We start from the raw sequence: 24,695 nt of genomic DNA, 5'->3' as shown, positions 1-24,695 counted from the left end.
GCACCTGTTCCGTCACAGAAGGAGCGGGACAAATACAATTTCCTGTCAATTAAGGTCAGCGGGCAAGAGGAAAGGGACCTCGCGGGTCCCTTTATCAGAACAACGGCGCCGGATTTATTCCCCCTTAGAGAGAAAAGGGGACTAAATTGGGTGGATACTCATTACTGGAGGAGAATAGGAGCGCGGCGGCTGGAGTGTGGAGGCGGCGAGATAAGGGGACGCCGGGCGAGCTAATTCCCTTGTCTCGCCGCGGACAGCCGGCCGTCGGCGCCATGAATTCGGGGACGCTAAAACAATGTGGCGAGGGGAGCTTCTAATATTCCCAGATTAGATGGGGTCACCGTTCGTCCCCGATGTGCCGAGGCGCCGCTATAAAAAATGAAAACGCATTTGCATAATGTTTGAATAGCAAAAAAAATGATCGTTTTCAAGGCGACCAGGAGATACCGTTTCAGGCTTGGCTAAAACGCGGGAAACCACGGGTGAAGGGAATGGCGCCACGCGGGGCGGTTTTCGACCAACGGACGAATTAATCGGGGATGAGAATCGAGCCCGAGGCCCGCTTTCAAGAACAGCGGTCGGTCGTTCTTCATTAATTTCATGCTTCTGCACGCTAAGTATAAATTACATCAGTCTTATTTTCATTGATGAAGGGGAAGTCAAGAGAGAAATAAATAAAAGCAAATGAATGAAATCATTTGAAGGCTATTTATTTGGCTAATGAAGAATGAATGTCTTTTGTGAGACTGCCAGGCATTCAGAAGGATGGATTACGCCCTTTTATCGCCAATGTAATAAAGTATGGGACTAAACATGATCGTAGCAGGGGTGTCTAAACTTTTATAATTAATTATCATTTGAAATTTTAACCAGGATCTTTTTTTTGGGACAAAGTGGGGAATTTTTGTCGACGCCGGCCAGGGAAATAATGCCTAATATGTTAGCTAGCCCGGATGCTAAACATCTAATGCCAGTATATTTTACCCCAAAAAACCACCTAGCTCAATGGCCACACGTCATTGGTCACTCGGTCAAAGCAGTTTGAGGAAAAAGTTTGGATTCAAATAACAGAATAAGCTACTAGGTTGCTCCATTTACTTGTTTACTGTCCCCAATTTGCTACCGTATTTACTCGCATATAAGCCGCACTCTTAAAATTGCCTTAAAATGGTTTAATCTGACAATTTCTCACGTATAAGCCGCCCTCAAAATGGTTGAATTTGACAATTTCTTGCGTATAAGCCACCCCTTAAAATGGTCGGATTTGACAATTTCTCACATATAAGCCACCCCCTTAAAATGGTCGAATTTGACAATTTCTCGCGTATAAGCCGCCCCTTAAAATGGTTGAATTTGACAATTTCTCACATAGAAGCCGGCCCATAAAATGGTCGGATTTGACAATTTCTTGCGTATAAGCCGCCCCTTAAAATGGTTGAATTTGTCTATTTCTCGTGTATAAGCCACCCCTTAAAATGGTTGAATTTGACAATTTCTCACATATAGGCCGCCCCTTAAAATGGTCGAATTTGACAATTTCTCACGTATAAGCCGCCCCTTAAAATAGTTGAATTTGACAATTTCTCACGTATAAGCCGCCCCTTAAAATTGTTGAATTGGACAATTTTTCACGTATAAACCACCCCCTAATCCCCCCATTTTCACCATATTCATGGTTTTAATAGGGAGTACAAACATTTACAGAATCTTGAATTTTGTGCACAAAAAAGGTAGACCAACTGATTGGGCACCCCGTCCACTTTGGAGAATTTTTTTGAGTTTTTTTAAAATCAATTAATAAGAGGAATTGCGATTATTAATAAGGGGAGCAATTGGCCGAAGATGACACGTATGTTACTACTTTCCTAATAGCAAAAATCTCCTCAGCGCCCTCATCCAAACGAGGTGATGAACGGAACCACACAATCAATTCTTATCAAAGTAGGAGCGTGACATTGACCAATAAAAACCAAAATTCTCAACAACACATTTTCCCGGGTGGGCGAGGCAAAGACGATGGCGTTTCGCAGGACACTTCTGGCAACGGTTAGCTTGTCCGTTTGCAGGGTGTGTCACCCACAAAGCTAGTAGCATACGGCCGTTAGAAAAAAAAAACGGCAGATTTCTGGGATTCGGTCCAGAAGCGACAGTTGGCGTCAGACGTCACCCACCCTTGATTAGGGCATCAGGCGGCGAGATGGACATGAGGCCCAACAGTTCCCGCTGGGGAGTGATCGTGGTCCAGAAATGTGTGTTCCGACAGCGGTTTGCGGTTTATTCGGGAAATTGGCAGAACCTGATTTCAATGAAGGGTTATGACTTTTTAACAGTAGCGGTTAGCGATTACAAGTCGCTACATTTGCCCATAGACACCCAAGTTGGTGTCTTTCAAGGCAAAAAGCAACAAAACAACATAGAAGGGACGGCGTTTGACCGAATTGGTCAGTCTTTGAGGGTTGGGCGTTGGATCTGATTGACTGGGGGGCTTTGTCCGGTGTACGTAAGTCTAGGATTGGGTAAAAAATAGGGGTATCGCTGATTATCAAGTCCTTTTGGTTCGGTCAACTGTGAGCATGGCTGGTTCTTATCACGCAGCCATTTTCTTGCGTACTTTTGTCTGCCTACACAAACATTTTTCTCACACACACCTATTTTCTTCATTAGTTCATTTGCTGTTATGCTTATCCTCACAAGGGTGGTGGGGGTGCTGGAGCCTATCCCAGCCAACCATTTGCAGTAAGCAGGGGACACCCTGATTTGGTTGCCTGCCCAACGCGGGGTACATTAGATTATATAAAATGAGAATACAGACACAGGAAAAGACATTGTAGACATAAATAAATAGGTCATAAATAAGTTAATAAATAAATAAACATGTGTTGCTGAAATATGTGTATATATATATACATACATACACATATATAAAAATATACATATACTTACATACACGTATATGTACATGTACACATATATGTACATATGCATATATATATGTATACAAACAACCGCTCACGGTAACACTTGTCTAATTTAGAGAGTTAAACCAGCCGTGTTTTGTCTGTTTTAGGTACTTGGAGTACCCGCATAAAACCCACCCAGGCACGAAACGAACATGCAAACGGAACACGGGAAGCTCATAACCCACCGAGGACTGAACCTTTGATTTCAGAACGGTGAGTACAACATGCTAGCCATTAATCGTACGCGCCAAAACATCAGAAGCAGGCTTGTCAAAGTGCGGTTGTTGATTAGCACGCTAGCAGAAAACGTTGCAAGAACAACTATCTGGCTAAGCATCAGGTGCGCCGCTTCCACATCAACAGGTGCGGCCAGCTGCACCGCCGACTACAAAAGTTGAGGGCAGCCTGTCGCATTTAGCGGATGAGCGACTTTGTGAAAGAAAAGCTAGCCGGGAGCCGCCGCGGCATTCAAAAAAAAGGGCCGACTGGCGGCCGGATCAGGCGGCGGATCCATCCAGGTGAATCCGGCCATGTAATTCCTTTCACGGCTCTGAGCAGGCACACTAAAGCCACCAGATAAGACGTATTGACGAGTGGCCAATGCTAACACAAATAGCGGCGTGCGTATGCGCACGCACACGGACGCACGTGAACGCCGGGCCTCTATTCGCATGCCAACGCCATCTGGAGCCGAGCATCTGCTCTTTGATTATCCCTGGCTGGCAAAGCAACAGCGACGCAGGCTAGATTGGAAATAAGACTCGCCCGGCCCGTAACAATGTTCGCGTCGCGCACCGGGCTCGACTAAAAAAGAAATCTTCATAAATATTCAGGCCTCGACAAACTCTCGTGGACGGATTCCAGGAGAGCGTGGCTAACTCGCGGCCCAGAGGCGCTACTCGCAACAACCCCACCGACGACCGAGTTCCGGTCGCCGCCGCCACAGCCGCCGGTCTCCGGGCCCATTGGTACGGCCAGCTCGCTGACCTTCATGAATATTCCAGCAGAGTAATTCTCTAACATTTGCTTCCATTGTCAGAATGTGGCTTTGTCTCGTGTGATAATATTAAATTTGGAGAGATTCACCGCGCCAAAGACCACTCGTTAATTTCCAAGCCCGGGGCAGCATGCCGAGTGCATATATTGGCTACTTTTGGCAAATATTTGTTAATTATAGGAGACCTGATGCATATTTTTCAATGGTTTTGGAACAAGCTTAGTATCTCTATTTACAAATGCCAAGTACTGCCGTACCTCTACTTACAAATGCCTAACACAGTCGTACCTCTACTTACAAATGCCCACTAGTGCCGTACCTCTACTTACAAATGCCCAGTACTGCCTTAACTCTACTTACAAATGCCTAGTACAGTAATCCCTCGAATATCGCGGTTAATAAAGTAGGGTCACTCCTTTTATAGCTACCTTTTTGTGGCTTCCGTTTGCGATTTTTAGCATGGATTTTCACATTTTTATGAACAAAAAAATAAATAAATATAAAAATTGAATAATTAATAGCAGAAAAAAATCACGAAGAAGTTAATTCCCGATAATCGAGGAAGACTGTTCAGTCGTGCTTCTACTTACAAATGCCTAGTACAGTCGTGCCTCTACTTACGAATGCCTCTAGCTACCTGTGCTAACGTTAGCTTTGTCCTTACTGCACTACCTCTACTTACAAATGCCTAGTACAGCCGTGCTTCTACTTACAAATGCCTAGTAGTCGTACTTCTGCTTACGAATGCCTCTAGATACATGTGCTAACGTTAGCTTTCTCCTTACTGCACTACCTCTACTTACAAATGCCTAGTAGTCGTACCTCTACTTACATATGCCTAGTACAGCCTAACCTCTACTTACGAATGCCTCTAGCTACGTGCTCTAACGTTAGCTTTTTTCCAAACTGCACGAATAAAATGTTTTTGCATGCTTGTTATTCATTTTAATACATTAGTCATTTTCTTATCTTTTTTGTCTGTTTCTCACATCATACAAAAGTGGGACATTTGGATCATTTTTAAAGGGTTTAGTTGGTCGCTTTTTTTGAGGACCGTGGAACGGATTACAGAATTTAAATAGAAAGGACTGCTCTACTTACAAACAAATCCAAGTTACACCTTTTTTGGGGTAAATAAGGGGTAACAGGCGAATTAACGTTGTGACGACCCGGACAAAGGCGGTTAAGTCTAATCGTCGTAGGCCAAGGACATCGTAACCCCCGACCGACTCCCCGTAGTATCTATTTTACGATATAAACTTCCGTGGTTGGTGAGATTTATTTTCCGAGGAAGGACACATTTACTGCGGAATGTCTGTTATTTGGAAGCCATCTTGTAAACATCCGATGATCTCATTTAACCTTTCCATTTTAGTTTCTGTGAATGACAACTATTTTCATATTTAAAGTGCGTTATTAGTGTTGCAACCTGCATATTTTTGACTTTTAAATTATTTTTTATATAGTATTTATGTTTGCCTTTCTACCTTGAAACGATATCCGGAATATTTGATCGCATTTAACATTGTAAGCTCCCGAAATTCATTCCAAAAGTAAATGAATATCTTTTAGTTCAAGTTATTATATCATAATCGGGATATAAAATGACCACGTTTTGTCTGTTTAGTTCAGAAAAGTGGATGAGTAAACTTTTGGATGAGGTTACTCGCGGTGAGTTGGACATTCAGAAATGTTCAAATAAAGCACGTTTACAGGAAGGAGCGTATAAAAGATTGACTTGGTCGGTTAGTTTCCATCAAGATGGCCGAGCGGCAGCCATTAAAAAGCCATTTCCGTTATATCCTGCCTTAAAAAAAAAAATCAAACAACCCCAACATAAAAGACCCCGCTCTTCAGTGACAAAAGTGTTTGGTTTTCTCATAAGTACACTGAAAAGTCTTTGGTATTTTTAAATGAGCCCCCGATTGGTCGGCTCGGTCTTTCTGTTCCGTTCATGAAATAAAAATCAAGCGGCCGATGACGAACACAGCAACGACGACTTCAAACGACTTGTCAAAATAAAAGCGGCGCTGACATTTAGCGCGAGATTTTCCCCGTCCCCGCAGCCCTCTGCGGTTTGTCATGGGTTTAATCATCCGTGTCGCTGAGAGCGAGCTGTTCAAATATTTAGCGCAACGCGTTTCCGTCTGATGAAGACGGCTCGTGTCTCCGGAGCTCGGAGTGACACTGCTGACTCAGTTTCGCGTGTGATGAGCTATGGCGCCCTTCTCTTGAAGGGGGACGGACGCTGACGGCTAGCGCTACATGCTAGGAATCGCAACGCAAAGTTCCAGTGGAAAGGTGGGACCAAAAGAACTAAAAACTAATAGAAACAATCTCACTATAAAAGACAAACTGTCAGGAACTACAGGACCATAACAGCCAAGACAAATAGACTCGAGGACAGTTTCTTTCCGAGAGCCGCCACCATCCTCAACTCAGTTTTTCCACCAAATCTAGAACAAATTAACGTAAATCCAGACACGTGGCTAGCTTCAACCTCAATCTGGCAGACGCTACCGCTCCATAACAGCCAAGACAAATAGACTCAAGAACAGTTTCTTCCCGAGAGCCGTTACCATAGTCAACTCAGGTTTTGCACCTAATCTAGAACCAATTAACGTAAATCCAGATACATCCCAGTTTTTCCACTTCTTCAACCTCAATCTGGCAGACGCTACAGGACCATAACAGCCAAAACAAACAGACTCAAGGAGTTTCTTCTCGAGAGCCGTCGCCATACTCAACTCAGTTTTTGCACCTAATCTAGAACCAATTAACGTAAATCCAGACACATGGCTATCTTCAACCTCAATCTGGCAGATGCTATAGGACCATAATAGTCAAGACAAACAGACTCAAGAACAGTTTCTTCCCGAGAGCCGTTACCATCCTCAACTCAGGTTTTGCACCTAATCCCGAACTAATTAACGTAAATCCAGACATCGCAGTTTTTCCACTTCTTCAACCTTAATCTGTCAGACGCTATAGGACCATAACAGCCAAGACAAACAGACTAAAGGACAGTTTCTTCCCGAGAGCCATCACCGTACTCAACTCAGTTTTTGCACCAAATCTAGAAACAAATTAACGTAAATCCAGACCCATCGCCAGTTTCTACTTCTTCAAACTCAATCTTACAGGTGCTACAGGACCATAACAGCCAAGACAAACAGTTTCTTCCCGAGAGCCGTCACCATACTCAACTCAGGTTTTGCACCTCATCTAGAACCAATTAGCAACTGTCACTGTACTATATGTAAAATGCCAAATAAGGAATGTTCTTAAGATGTTTACTTCAGTCTTAGCACTGACAATTTTTTATCTTGCACTTTGATAAAACAACGTAGCTACCTGCTAACCACTTCAGTCCCTTTTTTTAACCTCACTTCATTTTTATTCTTTGTAACTCCTTTTTTATGACTACATATTTATGTGTGCATTCTTTGGTGACGCTTTCTCATTGAACTTTTATAATGACAATAAAGGCATTCAATTCAATTAAAATTAATTAATTTCCTCAGTCAAAGTACCGCAAGGTGAATGAATTAACGTAACACGTAGTTAACATAAATCCAGACCTTAGAGGACCTCATCTAGACTCATTTTTAAAAATCTTGTACTGCACTAAAACTCCATAGGCTAACCACTTTCCTCACTTTTTGTACCTACCGTATTTCCGGACTATAAGTCGCACGAGCTAAAGAATGCACAATGAAAAAAAATATAACCTGCACTGGAGTATGAAGTTAAATACAACAATATATGTTAAAATAATGAAAAATAGGGAACTACAGACAAAATAAGCAGATTTTGCATAACTAGGACCTAAAAAACACAACATAACAAGCTGTTGACGGTCAGAGTGAGTGGCAGGCCCATCCAAACAAAGAAACAAATCAGCGACTTATACTTTAGAAAATACGGTACTTATTATGAGACTACTTATTCAAATAAAATCAAATCCCTTTATTGTCATTATACAATGATTCCTGTTGACTACTAATCTATGTGGACTATGACTTATTTATCATGTTGACTTCTTATTTAGTGATTATTTATTTATGGATTATTTATTTGTCGGTTTGTTTGTTGCTATTTGTGCACTTGGTGAAGCTTTAAATCGCATTATACTAAAAGAATTAAATTCAATTCAATTAAGGCTTCAAACTAAAGTTTCCACTGATGGATTGACATGAAGGAATTTCACAAATAGCCAAATTGATTTATTTTTTGTTGCAATTTCAGACTGATTAAATGACGACAACTGAGAAGAACGTTCCTCCCGGGCTAATTGAGACTCGGTGGAATTAGTCTAATTACCCCGCCCGCTATGGCATTGCGGTCGGACTCTGGCACCAAATCTTCCTGGCGCAAGTTAAAAAGTGAACGCGGCTCCAAAACAACATCGGAGTCAGGAGCGGATTAACAAGAACCCAACATGGCCGCCAGCGGTGGTTGGCTGGCTCCAGAGCAACGTTATTAACAGGTAAGATCGTTCTCGTGTCGTGTTATTGATTTCGGATCGGACTGGGAAAAAAAATGACTCCCCAAGCGGGACGGCGCGTTTTTTTCCGCCAACGTTTCACCTTTGAAGTGTTAATTGGAATCGCCGGGAGCCATCTTTGTTTGGAGTTTCTACACGGAAAAAAAAACCGAGTCATCTCCGGGATGACACGAAAACACGACTACCCCCCAAAGTTTGAGCCGTGTTCGTTTCACTGAATTTATTCTTTTTGATATTTTTAAAGCGGGCGGAACGACCACCCCCCGCTATTGTCGTGGGTTTTGAGGTCATTAAAAAAACACGAGGTTGAAACGTGGATTATGAGAGCGCTCCCGGTTTGGAGAACTTTGTAACGTCTTGTAATTCAATTTGACTTCTTCAATAACGGCGTGGCGTTAACTCGATCTGCCGTGAATTGGCCCGTCAGTCAACGGCGTCTTTTTTTTCCCAATCTGCGTAGCCGCAACGGAATTAGTTAGCATGAAATTAGAGCTGACACAATAAAATTTGGAAGATTAACGTGTGAAAAGTAAGCCTCCAATGTTATTTATTTAAATTCATACCACATTATTGTGCTCAAATGATGAAAAAAGGATTTGAGGACGGCTAGCAAAACCAAAAATATGGCTAAAATATTCTCAAAATGTTTCCTAAAAACTATTAAAGGAAAAACTCAAAAGCAAACAACCCTCGATAGGTTGCATCTGAAAGTCAGGGTGGAGGCGGGGCCAATAGAGCCAAGAAAGGTATCAAAATTTAAAACAAAATTAGAATTAAGTTTAGTGTAAGGTTAGATTAAACTTATTTTTTAAGCGTGTCTGCATTGTAATCCAAGTTCATTTAAATTTGTTTATGTTATGTTACGAGTGTGTTGCCGTGCAAAAATTAATTTGATTGTAGTTCATTCCTATGGGAAACGTTGATTTGAGTTACGAGTAAATTGACATACGAGCTCAGTCCCGGAACGAATTAAGCACGTATCTTGAGGTAGCACTGTATCTGAAAATTAGCATTAGCACTCATCCAGGCTGGTGTTACTTTAGCGCAGCGTCATTCATTTAAATTTGTTTATGTTACGAGCGCGTTGCAGTGCAAAAAAACTCTGTCCGTCTCTCTTCCCTCCGCAAAATCAGTCTAATCTTAGTACTATTAAACACTTCAGTACTATTAAACCACTAGTTATGTGTTACTTTGTTAATAGATGGCGAATGAGAACAAACAAAAATGTTTTTCCAATCCAATATCCTGTTTTTGGTGTTTTTTCAGAGGGTTGGAACGAATTAATTCGTTTTTAGTTCATTTTCTATGGGAAACGTTCATTTCAGTTACAAGTAAATCGACATACGAGCTCAGTCCCGGAACAAATGAAGCTCATATCTCGAGGTACTACCGTCGAACCACATCATACACAATGTTACAACCGCGGCCGCCATTTGAAATAGCAAAGCGTCCTACCTAATGTGACTTCGGTCTGCATGGGCATGGAGAGCGCTGGATGCTTGACTTCGCAGCTGAACAGGGCGTCGTTATCCAGCTGCGGGTTGAGGGTCCACGTCAGGCGGGCCTGGACCACCACCGATCCGTCGCTTTGCGGGAGGTGCGTGTGGCTGAAGTAGTACAGCGGGTCGGTGCTGTGGACCCAGCGGGGGAACTCCCGGCTCACCACCGTCTCCGGGATCACCTCGGTGGCGGGGCTGGGCTCGGAGGCCTGCAGGCCCAGAGTGCGGCCCCCGTGCGGCCGTTCCGTGTACAGGCGGGCCGAGCGGCTCTCGGGGTCCAGTAGGGACAGGGAGCGCTGCATCTTGGTCTCGTCCAGGTCCCGGCCGATCAGGGGCCTGGCGCCCCGGAACCCGGCGGAACCACCGCCGTGATCGCCGGCGGACGGCTGAGTGTAGGAGATCACCTCAATTAGCTCGCCGTCCCGCTTGAAGTAGACCTTGGACACAAACAGAACCACGGCGGGATAGTCGGTCATTCATCGTTATCCTCACAAGTGTCCTGGAGTCAATATCAGCTAACTAGATGGGGTGGCCAGCCAATCGCAGGGCACAAGTCGACAAACAACCAATCATTTGAAGCTCAGGACAATTTAGCATACACTTAGCCTAGCCCGCTTATCCTCACCAGGGTCACGGGGGTTCTGGAGCCTATCCCAGCTGACTATGGGCATCAGACAGAAGACACCCCGAATGGATGGCCAGCCAATCGCAGGAAACGAGGAGAAAAATGACCAATCACACGCATCGCTAAGGACAATTTAGCATATAGTTAGCCTAGCATCCATGTTTTTGGGATGTGAGAAAACCGATTCCAGCCCGGGGAGACCATGGAAATTCCACAAGTGAGGAGCCACCTGGAATCGAACCCACGACCCAAGAACTGTGAGCCCAACGGGCTAACCTCGTATCCATTGAAACACTATAAAAAAAAATTCAATACATTTTTTCTTCTTCTAATTAGTCTCATCTTTAGCCCATAAATGTTATTGACCAGCAACAAAAACATTCCGAGAACCCACCTGGGATCAAACCCACGACCCAAGAACTGCGAACCCAACGGGCTAACCACGTATCCATCGAAACAATATTAAAAAAATTCAAGACAAATCCTTTTCTAATTAGTCTCATCTTTACCCGATAAACGTTATTGAAAAGCAACAAAAACAGTCTGAGAACCCACCTGGGATCAAACCCACGACCCACGAACTGCGAGCCCAACGGACTAACCACTTAACCATAGAAACACTATTAAAAAAATAAATTCAAGACAAATCCTTTTCTAATTAGTCTCATCTTTAGCCCAGAAACGTTATTGAAGAGCAACAAAAACATTCTGAGAACCCACCTGGGATCAAACCCACGACCCAAGAACTGTGAGCCCAACAGGCTAACCACTTATCAACCGAAACACTATAAAAAAAAAATTTCAAACAAATCCCTTTCTAATTAGTCTCATCTTTAGCCCATAAACGTTATTGAACAGCGACAAAAACTTAAAACCATCTCTAAATACTTCCTTACTCATTGATGAAAGGCAAACGAGATGATTGACAGTCATGTACCGGAGGTGCAACACTTTTTTTTTGGGCGTCGACGTTATCCCGCTTTTATTTACGAGGGTAGATCACACACATTTGAAAATACGGTTAGCGCAGACCAAAATAGAAATCCGTATGTACCACATCGCCAGTCGAGTGTGTTAAGTTCACTCCGTGTGGATGAGATTATCTTTTGGGAACGTTGCCTGCCGCCGTGTTTATTTCCGTCATTGATATTTCTTTGCCACATTTTAAACCCCAAATCAGCGGGGAAGTGTTCCTCTTTAAGAGTGCATCGTTTGCATTTGATTGTCTCGCTTTTGGAGTCAGCTGACCTGAGTGTCAAAACAAAATTGGCGAACAAGAATCCTCAAAATTTCGTCGATGTTTAATTCAGACAGCCTTGTTTGCTAAGCTAGTGTTTCCAAAAAAACACGTCACTGTCATTTTTAATGCATTTTTCCAAATTGCCAAACATTTTTTAATTCCAACCTCAAAGTCAAACGCCATTGTTTGCTAAGCTAATGTTTGCGAAAACTACGTCAGTAGCGTTTTTACTGCATTTTTCTAAATTGTCAAACAATTTTTAATTCCAACCTCAAAGTCAAACGCCATTGTTTTCTAAGCTTTTGTTTGCTAAGCTAATGTTTGCGAAAAATACGTCAGTAGCGTTTTTACTGCATTTTTCTAAATTGTCAAACAATTTTTAATTCCAACCTCAAAGAAAAAACATTAGCTTAGCAAACAATGGCATTTGAGCCATTGTTTGCTAAGCTAATGTTTGCGAAAAATACGTCAGTAGCGTTTTAACTGCGTTTTTAAAATTGTCAAACGATGTTTAATTCAGACAGCCTTGTTTGCTAAGCTAGTGTTTCCAAAAAAACATGTCACTGTCATTTTTAATGCATTTTTCCAAATTGCCAAACAATGTTTAATTCCAACCTCAAAGTCAAAAACCATTGTTTGCTAAGCTAATGTTTGCGAAAACTACGTGAGTGGCATTTTTTTTTTTTTACTGCATTTCTCAAAGGCCGACAGCCTTCCAAGCCCATTTAATGACCTGCCCACTTTGTGTTCATTCCTCTGAGCTGTTTAAAAAATCATTTCCCAAACCCGTCGCTCCGTTTGACGAGAGTTGATAACGACGCCAAAACGCGGACTCGAGTGTCTTCAAATGGGAGCACAAACACCGATTAATTTTCCTCAAGTGATTACGACGCCGGCAGAGGATGTCGCTCACCGTGAGACGTGTCAAAAAAAAAAAATAGAAACATTACATTATCCGCAGTGACACGGGTGGGCACGTCGCCGGGCCCCTCGCGTGATTTCGCAGACATCGGCGGTGTCGTTTGTCACGGGGAAAAAACAAAATAAGGCAGACGAGTCTCATTAAATCTCGGCTGAAAATAGAAAATTGGAGATAACGGCAGCGCGGCGCTCGCTTTCGTACCTGCCGCGGTGGGACACCGGCGGAAAAACCAGGCGGGGTGAAATACCCGGTTAATAGCCTGGAGTCTAAAAACAACCCTTTGAAAGAGAAACTGACTAAATGACTCGATTCTAACAGAAATTGGAATTTTTTTTTGGTCACGTAACGAGACGACTATTCTCAAAACGAATCAGGTAAATGACTTAAATTATTCCGTGTCAGGTTTTTTGTAAATACAAAAATATTTGTAAAAAAAAAATGGGACTAGCATTAGTTTGTCAACAAATTGGTTGGAAATAAGCAGTAAATTTTTTATCTTACTGCTTGTTTCCCCCAATTTATTTACATACTAATACTAGAAAGGACAACATTTGCATTTTTACCCTTTTTTTGTTAATACAAAAATATTTGTAAAAAAAAATGGGACTAGCATTAGTTTGTCAACAAATTGGTTGGAAATAAGCAGTAAGATTTTTATCTTACTGCTTATTTCCCCCAATTTATTTACATACTAATACTAGAAAGGACAACATTTGCATTTTTACCCTTTTTTGTTAATACAAAAATATACATTACCAATCAACAAAAAGAGAATATTTAGTGATTTACATTTTATAATTGGAGAGTATTAATTTTTAAAAATAATGAACAAATTATAATAAAAAGATAATAAAAGTTGGCATGAATAAAGTTATCTAATATAATGAAAAAGCTAAAAAAAAAGGAGTTCAACTTTGGTCTCATAACAGCTCATAACTTATCATAACTGCAAAAATATGAATATGACCTATTTGGACAAATGTAACGTGACCAGCAAATTAGCAACACGACTAGCGACAAAACAAATGCAACCGAATAAAAACATGACTTGCTTTAAAAATGTAGCAACAACTTGATTTTTGCCTCTCTAATAAAGCATTTATTATATTTATCTCAATTTAATGCTAAACTAAACCCCCATTTTTTTACTTGAACAAGAGCAACAGTGGTTGAGTGATTAGCCTCACAGTTCTGGGGTCCTGGGTTCAAATCCATGTCGGTCCACCTGTGTGGATTTTGCATGTTTTCCCTGGGCCTGCGTGGGTTTTCTCCGGGTACTCCGGTTTCCCCCCACATTCCCAAAAACATGCTAGGCTAAATTGCCCTTAGGTATGAATGTGACCGCTAACGGTTGTCCTTTTTTCTCCTCGTGCCCTGCGATTGGCTGGCCACCGATTCAGGCTCCAGCACCCCTGGCGATCCTAGTGAGGATACAGTGGTTCAGAAAACCAACAAACAAAAGAGAAACAGTGTTTTCTTACACGCCGTTGGGCGATTTTAATAAACGGCGAGGGACGTTTTTCCTTTCCCGATGATTGAAATGTCCAATCGAGAAATCCGACCAGTCGCCGTCCGTCAATCACGTCGATTGTCGTCAACGTTCACGATCGTCATACTCGTACGTTACAGTCGGCTGATATTAAAACTCCCCCAAGATGGGCTTTTCTCGCAAAGGTCAAGGGCCAACGACGGCGGCGGCGGCCACAACGCGGGTGGTCCCGCCGTTAAACCCGCGGCAGCTGGCGCTTGGCCGCTATTTTCTGCAGTGAGGGTTGCTGCATTGTCTTGCATGATAATTATTTGACTGCGGAAGGCGCGCCTGCTAAAACAGCGGCGGTTCGAGGAGGACGCCGTGGGTCATTTTTCCTCTCTTTGCGCCAATAGCAGCTGGCGCTTTTGCGGGTAAACGGTCCCCCCGCGCCCATTATCATCGTTTTCTTGCGGTGGATTGGGAAGAAAGAAAATAATGATGATTGATGAGAAGGAAGCCTTTATTGCTACGAGATTATAATTAGTCTGGGATTAATAATTTTGCTGGGATTACGCTTGGGACCCAAAAAGTGTCTTTTATTCAAGGGTCAGGGGGGTGCTGGAGCCTATCCCAGCTGACTATGGGTATCAGGTAGAGGAGTTCCCGAATGGTCGGCCAGCTAATCGCAGGGCAAGAGGAGATAAATGACCAATCGCACTCAATGCTAGGGATAATTTAGCATACAATTAGCCTAGCATGGATGTTTTGGGGATGTGGGTGGAAATCGGAGTACCCGGAGAAAACCCACCCCAGCCGGGGGAGAACATGCAAATGACACACCGACCTGGAATCGAACCCTCGACCACAGATCTATCAGGCAGGCGCGCCAAACACTCTTCCACCGCGCCGGTTGTTGTATTGTTTTTCATATAGAATCATATAGAATTTTATATAGAATCTTAACTTTTTATTGGACACTCATTTGAACCAATCGGCTGCCATTGACAGCGCAACACGTCCTTTTACATTTTGACCGGGAATCCCGTTTGCCATTATTCGCGGCTAGCCATCCCGGTCAAAAGGAATCAGACGTGTAACGCCGTCAATGGCGGCGAAATACGAGCGTCCATGGTCCGTCCCGTCTCTAATTGAAATGAATTGGACGTACCGTATTTTCACGACTATAAGGCGCACTTCAAAGTCTTAAATTTTCTCCAAAATAGACAGAGCGCCTTATAATCCAGTGCGCTTTATATATGGAAAAAAAATTAAAATGTGTCATTCATTCAGGGTGCGCCTTATAGTCGTGAAAATAAAAAAAACATTAAAAATAACAAATAACAATTAACATAACTTTTTTTTTTGTTGAAACATTTTCTGTCAAAAAATGTCTACTTTTCAAGCTTGTTTTTACGGACACTTTTTAAAGCAGAAAACACTAAAAGTGGTCGTCAGTCCCCAAACAGCAAATCAAAAAAGGCCAAAAGGTTTCTTCAGCTTTCCTTCCCATTATCAGCATAATTAACAGCTCGCTTCCCCCCAATCGGCGCCCCTTTTCCTGGACGAGAAGGTGCTAATGAGCGCCACTCCAACACGGGGCCCATTAGCGGCGGCGACATCATCATCATCATCATCATGACAACGCTGCTCCAAACGTGAACACGTGCCGCTTGCTTTTCATTCAAGTAGCAAGAAAAACTCTCCCGCTAATGGCCGACGAATGTTGGATTTTTACCAAATCACTTCACCTTAAAACGCCTCAAAACCAACAGGAAGTGACCTAGAAATGCCCCCAAATCAACGGGAAGTGACCAACACACTGGAAATTCCTCCAAAATGAATAGAAAATGATCCAAAATTGGCCTGTAAGTACCCAAAAAATGACGCAAAACTGACTCACAAATAAGTAATATTAAAATCTAAAAAGTCACATCCGGGCAAGGTATTTAGAGTAAAAAATAAAAACAAAAAAGGCCTGGAAAATAGCCCCTTGAATAAAATAACTGAAAGCTTCCCGTAATTAGAGACGAAAGGACAGGTCGCCTAGCAACACGGGTGCCGTTTACGCGCCCGAGCTCATTTGTGACAACAAACCGACGCGCCTTTTGCCCGCGAGTAAACAAAATGACACGAGAGTTCTCTCCATGACGATATTGTGTCAAAGACGTCGCAACGTTTGCCCTCAGACACGATAACAACAAAAAAAATAACGAAAAAAACAAAAAGGAAGCTCAACTCGTTCCTGAACTAGAATTCATTCATTTTCTGAACCGCTTATCCTCACAAGGGTCGTGAAGGGGGTGCCGGAGCCTCTCCCAGCTAACTATAGACAGGGGACCCCTGAATCGGTGGCCAGCCAATCGCAGGGCAAAAGGAGACAAACAACCAATCATTCATAGCTATAAACAAGTTAGCATACAATTAGCCTCGTAGCCTAGCATGCATATTTTTGGGATGTGGGAGGAAACCGGAGTACTCGGAGAAAACCCACGCAAGCCCGGGGAGAACATGCAAACTGCAGACAGTGACGACCTACTTGGGAATCGAGGAATCAAACCCACGACTCCAGAACTGTGAGACCAACACGCTAACCACTATACCACCAAGCCTCTACTGCAAGGGTGTCCGACTCGGGTTGGTTCGCGGGCCGCGTTAACGTCAACTCGATTTCATGTGGGCCGGACCCATTTTAGATATAATATTGAGATTATTTTTTTAATAAATTGATTAAAGTACCCGGAGTAAACCCATGCAAAAATTCGACTTCACACTTTAAGGTCCCACCTGGCATCAAACCCTCGACCCCAGAACTGCGAGACCGACACATTTTAATTTGATCCTAAAACAGAAAGTCAGCACTCATGATTGACTTTCCCGGGCCACACAAAATGATGCGGCGGGCCAGATTTGGCCCCCAGGCCACCACTTTGACACACTGTTTTTTTTAAAGTATCTGAGCATTTTTTTTGGTGGCCCTTTAAAAATATAGAAATTAAAATAAAATTTTGAAAAAACGATCTTTTACACCCGATTTTCTCTAAAAATGACGTAATCTAGGAAATCTTGAACTTAACTTGATGTCTTGATACTCAAAGGTAAATTTGGGCCAATTTTAACGGATTAAAATGTCAATGCAAGTTCCACACTTGAAAACCCACCCGCACACCCGCACACAAACCCACACACACACACACACACAGCACCTTTTCTTCCCTCCCGTGAGAAGCCTCCGTGTCCTTCACACACAGGTGTTCTCACTCAAAGCGGCTGATTAAACCTCTTTTCGCCATCCCGCACGACACGTTTGGCTGATTAGCTTTTCGACAAAAAGCACCACATGAAGGCGGGTAAACTTTTGCAAACGTTATTTTTTGGCGTGGGCGCGCAAAACACAATCGGCGGGAAAAGCGTAGAAAGGAAAATCACGGCGAAATAATGTTATATATATATATATATATATATATATATATATATATATATATCTACATACATACACAGTGGTACCTCAACCTACGATCAGCTCTACCTACGACATGCTCAAGGTACGATGAACATTTTGATTGAATAATTCGCCCTAGATACGATCAAAATTTCGAGATGCAACAAAGCCAGGTGGTCATGACATGAGAGGCTGTTTATCATTGTAGCTCACTGTCTTTTTTGCCGCATCTCTTTCGCGTATAACTACTATATCTACGAGCACTGAACGATTTATTTAGACAAGTTTCGACCGGGAAACGCACAACGCGCAGGCAAAAAGAGGGCTTTCTGGGTAATGAAATATACTCGTGCACACAATACCGATAGCCAATGGCACCCTTTCTCAGAATAAAACTTCATTACCCACAATCAATACCTGGGTAGACTGTTATTCCTTCCTTAGCCTGTTAACTCCCCCGATTCAAGACTACATCTCGTTGGCAAGTGGTCGTGCGTTATCCTATTGTGAGGACATTTGTGTGCATCATTTTGGGAATATTTTGAAGGGAATACAACAGCAAACAGCCCATCGATAGCGAACGTGAGGGTGGAGGCGTGGCAAACCGCTAACCCGGAAAACGAAGGTAACAAAAGATTAAGACAAGACTAGAATTCAATTTAGTGTAAAGTTACATTAAACGTATGTTTGAGTGTGTCTGTATATATTAATCCAAGTTCATTTAAATTAGTTTGTTCGGTTACGAGTGCGTTGCCATGGATAAAGTCCCCCCCGAACAACCCCCCCCCCCCCCCCCCCCGCGTATGTCGCTGTCTCTACCCTCCACGAAATCAGCCCAATTTTACTTCTATTAAACACATTTTATTACTGTTAAACCACTTATTATTTATTACTTTGTCAATATATGGCCAATTAGAAGAAATAACACATTTTTTCCAATCCAATAGCCTGTTTTTGGTGTTTTTTTCAGAGGGTTGGAACCAATTCATTTGTTTTTAGTTCATTTCAATGGGAAACGTCTGCTCGAGTTACGAAAAGCTCGACATACAATCTCAGTCCCGGAACGGATTAAGATCGTATATCGAGGTACCACTGTATATATTTTTTTAAATGGACATTTTCTACCCTCCCACCAATTGCGTCCAGGTGGGATTTTGGCGGTCACCATGGCAACGCCCTCGCCGCTCGATTCCTCAGGACAAGTCGAAAAACAGCACGTGACCGGTTTCCCCCTAACATTGACAACACTGGGCGTCCAATCCATTCTAGCCGTGATAAACTCATTGAAATGGAGAGTGACTTACAGACGGCGCGGGTTTTCCTCCCTTGGCGGTGCAGAGCAGCGTGAAGTTCTGGGCTTGGTATCGACTAAACGGCGCCGGCGTGTTCTCGGCCACCACGGAGATGTTGTTGGGTGGAGCTGAGGGGAACACAACAGGACAACATTTGGGTCCAAACCGGAAATGTCCGCAATACATTTATCAAGCTGAAAAGATTTCAAAAATCACAAACGACTCCCTCGTAAATGCAACATTTCTATTCGTTTATTATTATTATTTCGTATATTCTATTCAATTTCTATTTGATTTTCATCTGGGTTGGCAAGGCTGCTTTCAATCCAGACCCAAAATATAAACTTTTTTTTCATATATAAAGCACACTGGATTATAAGGCGCCTTGTCTATTTTGGAGAAAATTTAAGGCTTTTAAGTGTGCCTTATAGTCGTGAAAATACGGTAAAATGTGTCATTCATTGAAGGTGCGCCTTATAATGCGGTGCGCCTTATAGTCGTGAAAATACGGTAAAATGTGTCATTCATTGAAGGTGCGCCTTATAATGCGGTGCGCCTTATAGTCGTGAAAATACGGTAAAATGTGTCATACATTGAAGGTGCGCCTTATAATGCGGTGCGCCTTATAGTCGTGAAAATATGGTATATCAAGGACAAAACTAGTAAATGAGGGGAACCCGATTCAAAAACCCTCAAATTCACCGACGTCCCGTCGAGCCGCTCCACTTCCCCACCCCTCCCGGGCAACTTGACCCCCCCCTCCCCCGATTTGCAATCAATACGCGTATGAATCCGTCGAGCCGACCCGGTTCCCCCATTCGGAAATGACGGCTAGCTAACGAGAAGGGTCGAGGGGGGGCCGTTAACGCCTCGGTCTATCAGTCGTTCTTAAACAGACGTGTCACGGCAATTAATTGATCAAAAGGCAGGTTGGGGATTTACCCGCGCGTGCGCCGCCCGGCGTGCTAGCGCACCCCTTAATTGCTTATTGATGGGAGTCATATGCTTGTAAATTAACCTTAGGACAGTCCATTAGCTTCCCGACAAGACGCTTCAACCTAGCGAGAGTCGGTGGAGGATTGAACGGAAAACACGGCGGGCAAATTGAAAGGCAACAATGGAAGTGTTGCTTCAACCTTCAACTCCAAAGGATCATTTGGAAGCTTAATTGTGGCTTTAAATCGGTTCCCAACGTCTTATTTAAAAGCGCGTTAACCAGAAGTAAGTAGCAAATCAACAAAGCAAGTTTCAAAGCTAAACAAACGCAAGCTTGACAGGCCAACTTGGATTGCGTTCAAATCTATTTGAAACTAACTCTACGTTGTAATCCTTGGGCCAAGATCAAAAGCCAAAGTTGAAACGGAAAAGTCGAGATAAAAAAGGAAATTTAAAAAATACGATAAAACCCGTTGAAAAGTATTTGAGTATTATTTTGAGAAAAAACAAGTGACATTTTTTCCTCAAAACTGCTTAAAACTTCTTAAAATTTTAACCCTTAAATCAAGATTAAAAAATTCAACTGTAAAATGCTAATCTAAATTTAATTTAATATTAATTTCACCAGGATGATGCATTTAGTTTCATGTACGAAATAAATAAACACATAAAATACCCAACTTAATAAACAAGACGCATGATTTCCATTGGATTCACATTACTCAAATCTGCTTAAAAGTGGGCCACTCATATCCTCACAAGGGCCGCGGGGGTGCTGGAGCCAGGCGGGGGACACCCTGAATTGGTGGCCAGCCAATCTCGAGACAAATGACCAATCACACTCACCTAAGTGCACTTTAATATACAATTAGCCTAGCATGCATATTTTTAAGGCGTTAGAGTACATGTGTCAAAGTGGCGGCCCGGGGGCCTAATCTGGCCCGCCGCATCATTTTGTGCGGCCCGGGAAAGTAAATCATGAGTGGCGACTTTCTGTTTTAGGATCAAATTCAAATGAAGAGTATAGATGTATTTTAAATTTCCCCTTTTAAATCAATAATTGTAATGTTTTAATCATTTTTTTTCTATTTTTAGTTCAAAAATCATTTTGTAAAATCTAAAAAATATATATATAAAAAACTAAAACAAACATTGTTTTAGTTCTATAAAAAAACGGAATATGCAGGGCTTTTAATTCAGTTCTTTCAATCCATTTATTAAAAAAAACAACTAAATATTATATCTAAAATGGCCCACATAAAATCGAGTTGACGTTAATGCGGCCCGCGAACCAACCCGAGTCGGACACCCTTGCGTTAGAGGACACCGGAGTACTCGGAGAAAACCCACCAAAGCCCAGAGGAGAACACGCTAACTCCACACAGTGAGGACCGACCCGGAATCGAACGCTCGACCCCAAGACTGCGAGGCCGAGGCGCTGACCACTAACATACATGAATTAACTTTCCAATTAAACCTGTGATTGTCGGACATTAAACCGATAAGAAGGCACCTGCCAAAATAATCGTGTCTGTCAAAATTCTAATATTAATAAGCGGATCCTTTTCTCGTGACCGATCACAGGCCCTTTTTGTTAGCACAACTAAACACGCTAACGTCATTAGCCGCAAGATGCCACATCGCCTTCGTTCGGCATCTCGGCGAACCACGGCGTCTCTTCCACGTGCCGTTTCTCCTCCTCCACTTCACCCCCGCGCGCAAAGAGGGCGGGGGGAGCGTGGCGAATAGGATAGGGGAGCGTGCAGAACAAGAGAACATTTATTGCTCCCGCGAGAGCGCTTCCTCTGGCCTCCTAATTAAGGGATTTCAAGCTCCAGAGACAGCTGGACTCGCAAGAAAAACTCCCAACATCCCCTGGTGCTAAGATCCTTGGCCTCGGGGTCCGGTCTCTGGGGGGCTTCCTTCAAAGTGGGCTTGCCACGCAGCCCGGCAGTAGGCGGCGATAGATCTTTGGATATTACCGCGCACAAATGGAGGAGAAAACGGGAGTCGGCGTTTTGGGCCGGGATTCAAGATGGCGCAATAGCGGCGGTGAACTCAAAGTCTGGAAATATTCATTCCTTTTCTGAACCACTTATTCTCACAAGGGAGGTGGGGGTGCTGGAGCCTATCCCTGAATCGGTGGCCAGCCAATCGCAGGGCACGAGGAGACAAACAACTAATCACTTTTATCTAAAGACAAGGAGACGAGCGACTAATCGTTCATAGCTAGGGACAAATTAGCATACAATTAGCCTAGCATGCATTGTTTTGACATGTGGGAGGAAACTGGAGTACCCGGAGAAATCCCACCTAAGCCCAGGGAGAACATGCAAATTCCACACAGTGAAAACCCAAGTGGGATCGAACCCTCGACCCCAGGACGGTGAAGCTAACGCGCTAACCATTTTCCACCGTGTCGGCAGCTGGAAACATTTCCATTTGGAATTGGTTTGAAAAACAGACGCAAGGCACAAGGAGACGAGCGCCCAATCATTCATAGCTAGGGATAAATTAGCATACAATTAGCCTAGCATAGCATGCATTGTTTTGACAGGTAAACCGGAGTACCCAGAGAAATCCCACACAAGCCCAGGGAGAACATGCAAATTCCACACAGAGAAAACCCACCTGGGATCGAACCCCCGACACTAGAACTGTGAAGCTAATGCACTAACCACTTTTCCACCGGGTCGCCTGCTGGAAACATTTTCATTTGGAATTGGTTTGAAAAACAGACGCAAGGCACAAGGAGACGAGCGCCCAATCATTCATAGCTAGGGATAAATTAGCATACAATTAGCCTAGCATAGCATGCATTGTTTTGACATGTAAACCCGGAGCAAACCCAGGCAAGCCCGGAGAGAACGTGCAACCTCCACACAGTGAAGACCCACCTGGGATCGAACCCTCGACCCCAGAAATGCGAGGCCGAATGCTAACCACTTGTCCACTATGTCGAGAAAAAAAAGTGCAGTGGTCAAATGGGCTAAAAGTCATCTAGCTTCCTTTCCTTTTCGCGACAGTGTCCGTTTTATTTTGTCGCTCCGGGCAGAAAAGGACGCAAACGCGAAGAGACAAGTCACGGGTGTCGACTGTCCACGGAGGCCTCAGAAGTCAAAGCCCCGCCCCCAGCCCAAAGACGTTAACGCCGACAGACAAAAAGCGCCGCAAGGCCTTATCCGTCCTCCGGGGGCGCCGTGTCTCCACCGAAATCCAATTTGAAACGCGCGCAAACCAAACAGAGCGGAAATGGAAAGTTTACGGAAGTATTATTTCCGCCGGCAAATGCAAATTGAAGACAGACGGGCGCAAATACGAGGTCAAGCGTGACGATTGGAAACAGAAACGGCCATTACTGCACATTAAGCAATTAGAAATTCAAATTGGCAAGTTAATTGACTCTTTCACCTAATCCATTCAAAGTTAATTGCTTCAGTCTTGAGACGCCGCTCGTAACATCCGGCCAATTCTCGGAGACACCGACCGGGCAGCCGCGGCCCGCCTACGTACGGAAATATTAGGCTCCTCCCCCAAGGATGACCAATTAGAAGCTCTTTGGAGATTTCTCAACTGCGGTTAAGGCTCCAAAAGGGATTCCTCTGACTAAAATATACTAAAATTACAGCTGAGAAACTTTTCTTTCCGTCTTTTTTTGTATTTCATAAAGAACATTTTTCAATAAAAATCATCGAGAATGAAATTTCATTTAAAAATTCACACAAATTCCAATCGATTTTAAAGGAAATTTGAATTCCCTGGAACAAACTGATATTTTGAGGCATTAGCATGATAGCATCTTAGCATCAGGTAGAATTCAGATGCTATCAGGCACCTGGAAATGAACAAAAAGCTTGATGTTTTCTTCATTTTCATAATTCATAAAAAATCAAATATCCCATCCAAATAATCAATGCATCATTACGCAAAATGTACACTTTAATTACATGTATTTTTACGAATTCAGAAGCCATTAGCCTCGCACGCCGATCCTAAAAAACAAAAAACAAAACAGCACTCATCTTTTAAACTACAGGTGTCAAAGAGGTGGCCCAGGGGCCAAATCTGGCCCGCCGCATCATTTTGTGTGGCCCGGGAAAGTCAATCATGAGTGCCGACTTTCTGTTTTAGGATCAAATTAAAATGATAGATATAGATGTATATTAAATTTCCTGATTTTTCCCCTTTTAAATCAATAATTGTCATTTTTAATCCATTTTTTCTGTGTTTTTAGGTCAAAAATCAGTTTGTAAAATCTAAAAATATATAAAAATATTTTCTGTTTTCCACTTTAATATAGCACATAATGATTATAGATCTATAAAAAACGGAATATTCAGGGCTTTTAATCCAGTTCTTTTAATCCATTTATTTTAAAAAATCTAAATATGATATCTAAAATGGTCCGGCCCACCTGAAATCAAGTTGACGTTAAAGCGGCCCGCGAACCAACCCGAGTCTGACACCCTTGTTTTAAACCAATTCAAAACAGACGTTAAATTTTGGCGTGCTCTGGATATATCTCCCGAAGAAAAAAGGCGCCGGCACGTTGGTACGGAGGAACATATGGCGTCGGCGAGGCGTCACTGAGCGACGGCAGCTGCCGCCGTCCCTCCCTGAAGTGGATGGCATACGAGGACACTTGCACCACCTGCGCGCTAGCTGGAAATACTGCTGGTTTTTATGAAACCGTATGCAGAATGTAATAATAAAAAGGGGCGGGGTCACTTTTCTATTGTTACCATCTCCTTCCCATAAAGCATAAAATATTGTCTCGTTGACCATTGCTATCTTTTATTCGCTCTTA

General features: G+C 43.0%; 1 protein-coding gene across 2 annotated transcripts in view; it reads right to left on the bottom strand.

Annotated features, from left to right (window-relative positions):
• LOC144075839 (immunoglobulin superfamily member 21-like) overlaps positions 1-24,695 on the bottom strand; it is a 182,925-nt gene that overhangs the window by 13,609 nt on the left and 144,621 nt on the right. For both annotated transcript variants that reach the window (XM_077603261.1, XM_077603260.1), the window contains 2 exons: positions 18,965-19,080; positions 9,920-10,400 (listed from right to left, as the gene is read on the bottom strand). In XM_077603261.1, the coding sequence (XP_077459387.1) occupies positions 9,920-10,400; positions 18,965-19,080 (597 nt within the window). The remainder of the gene's footprint in view (positions 1-9,919; positions 10,401-18,964; positions 19,081-24,695) is intronic.

The sequence above is a fragment of the Stigmatopora argus genome, chromosome 6, assembly GCF_051989625.1.
Source record: "Stigmatopora argus isolate UIUO_Sarg chromosome 6, RoL_Sarg_1.0, whole genome shotgun sequence".
NCBI classification, from domain to species: Eukaryota; Metazoa; Chordata; class Actinopteri; order Syngnathiformes; family Syngnathidae; genus Stigmatopora; species Stigmatopora argus.
This window is presented reverse-complemented; position numbering and strand designations above follow the sequence as displayed.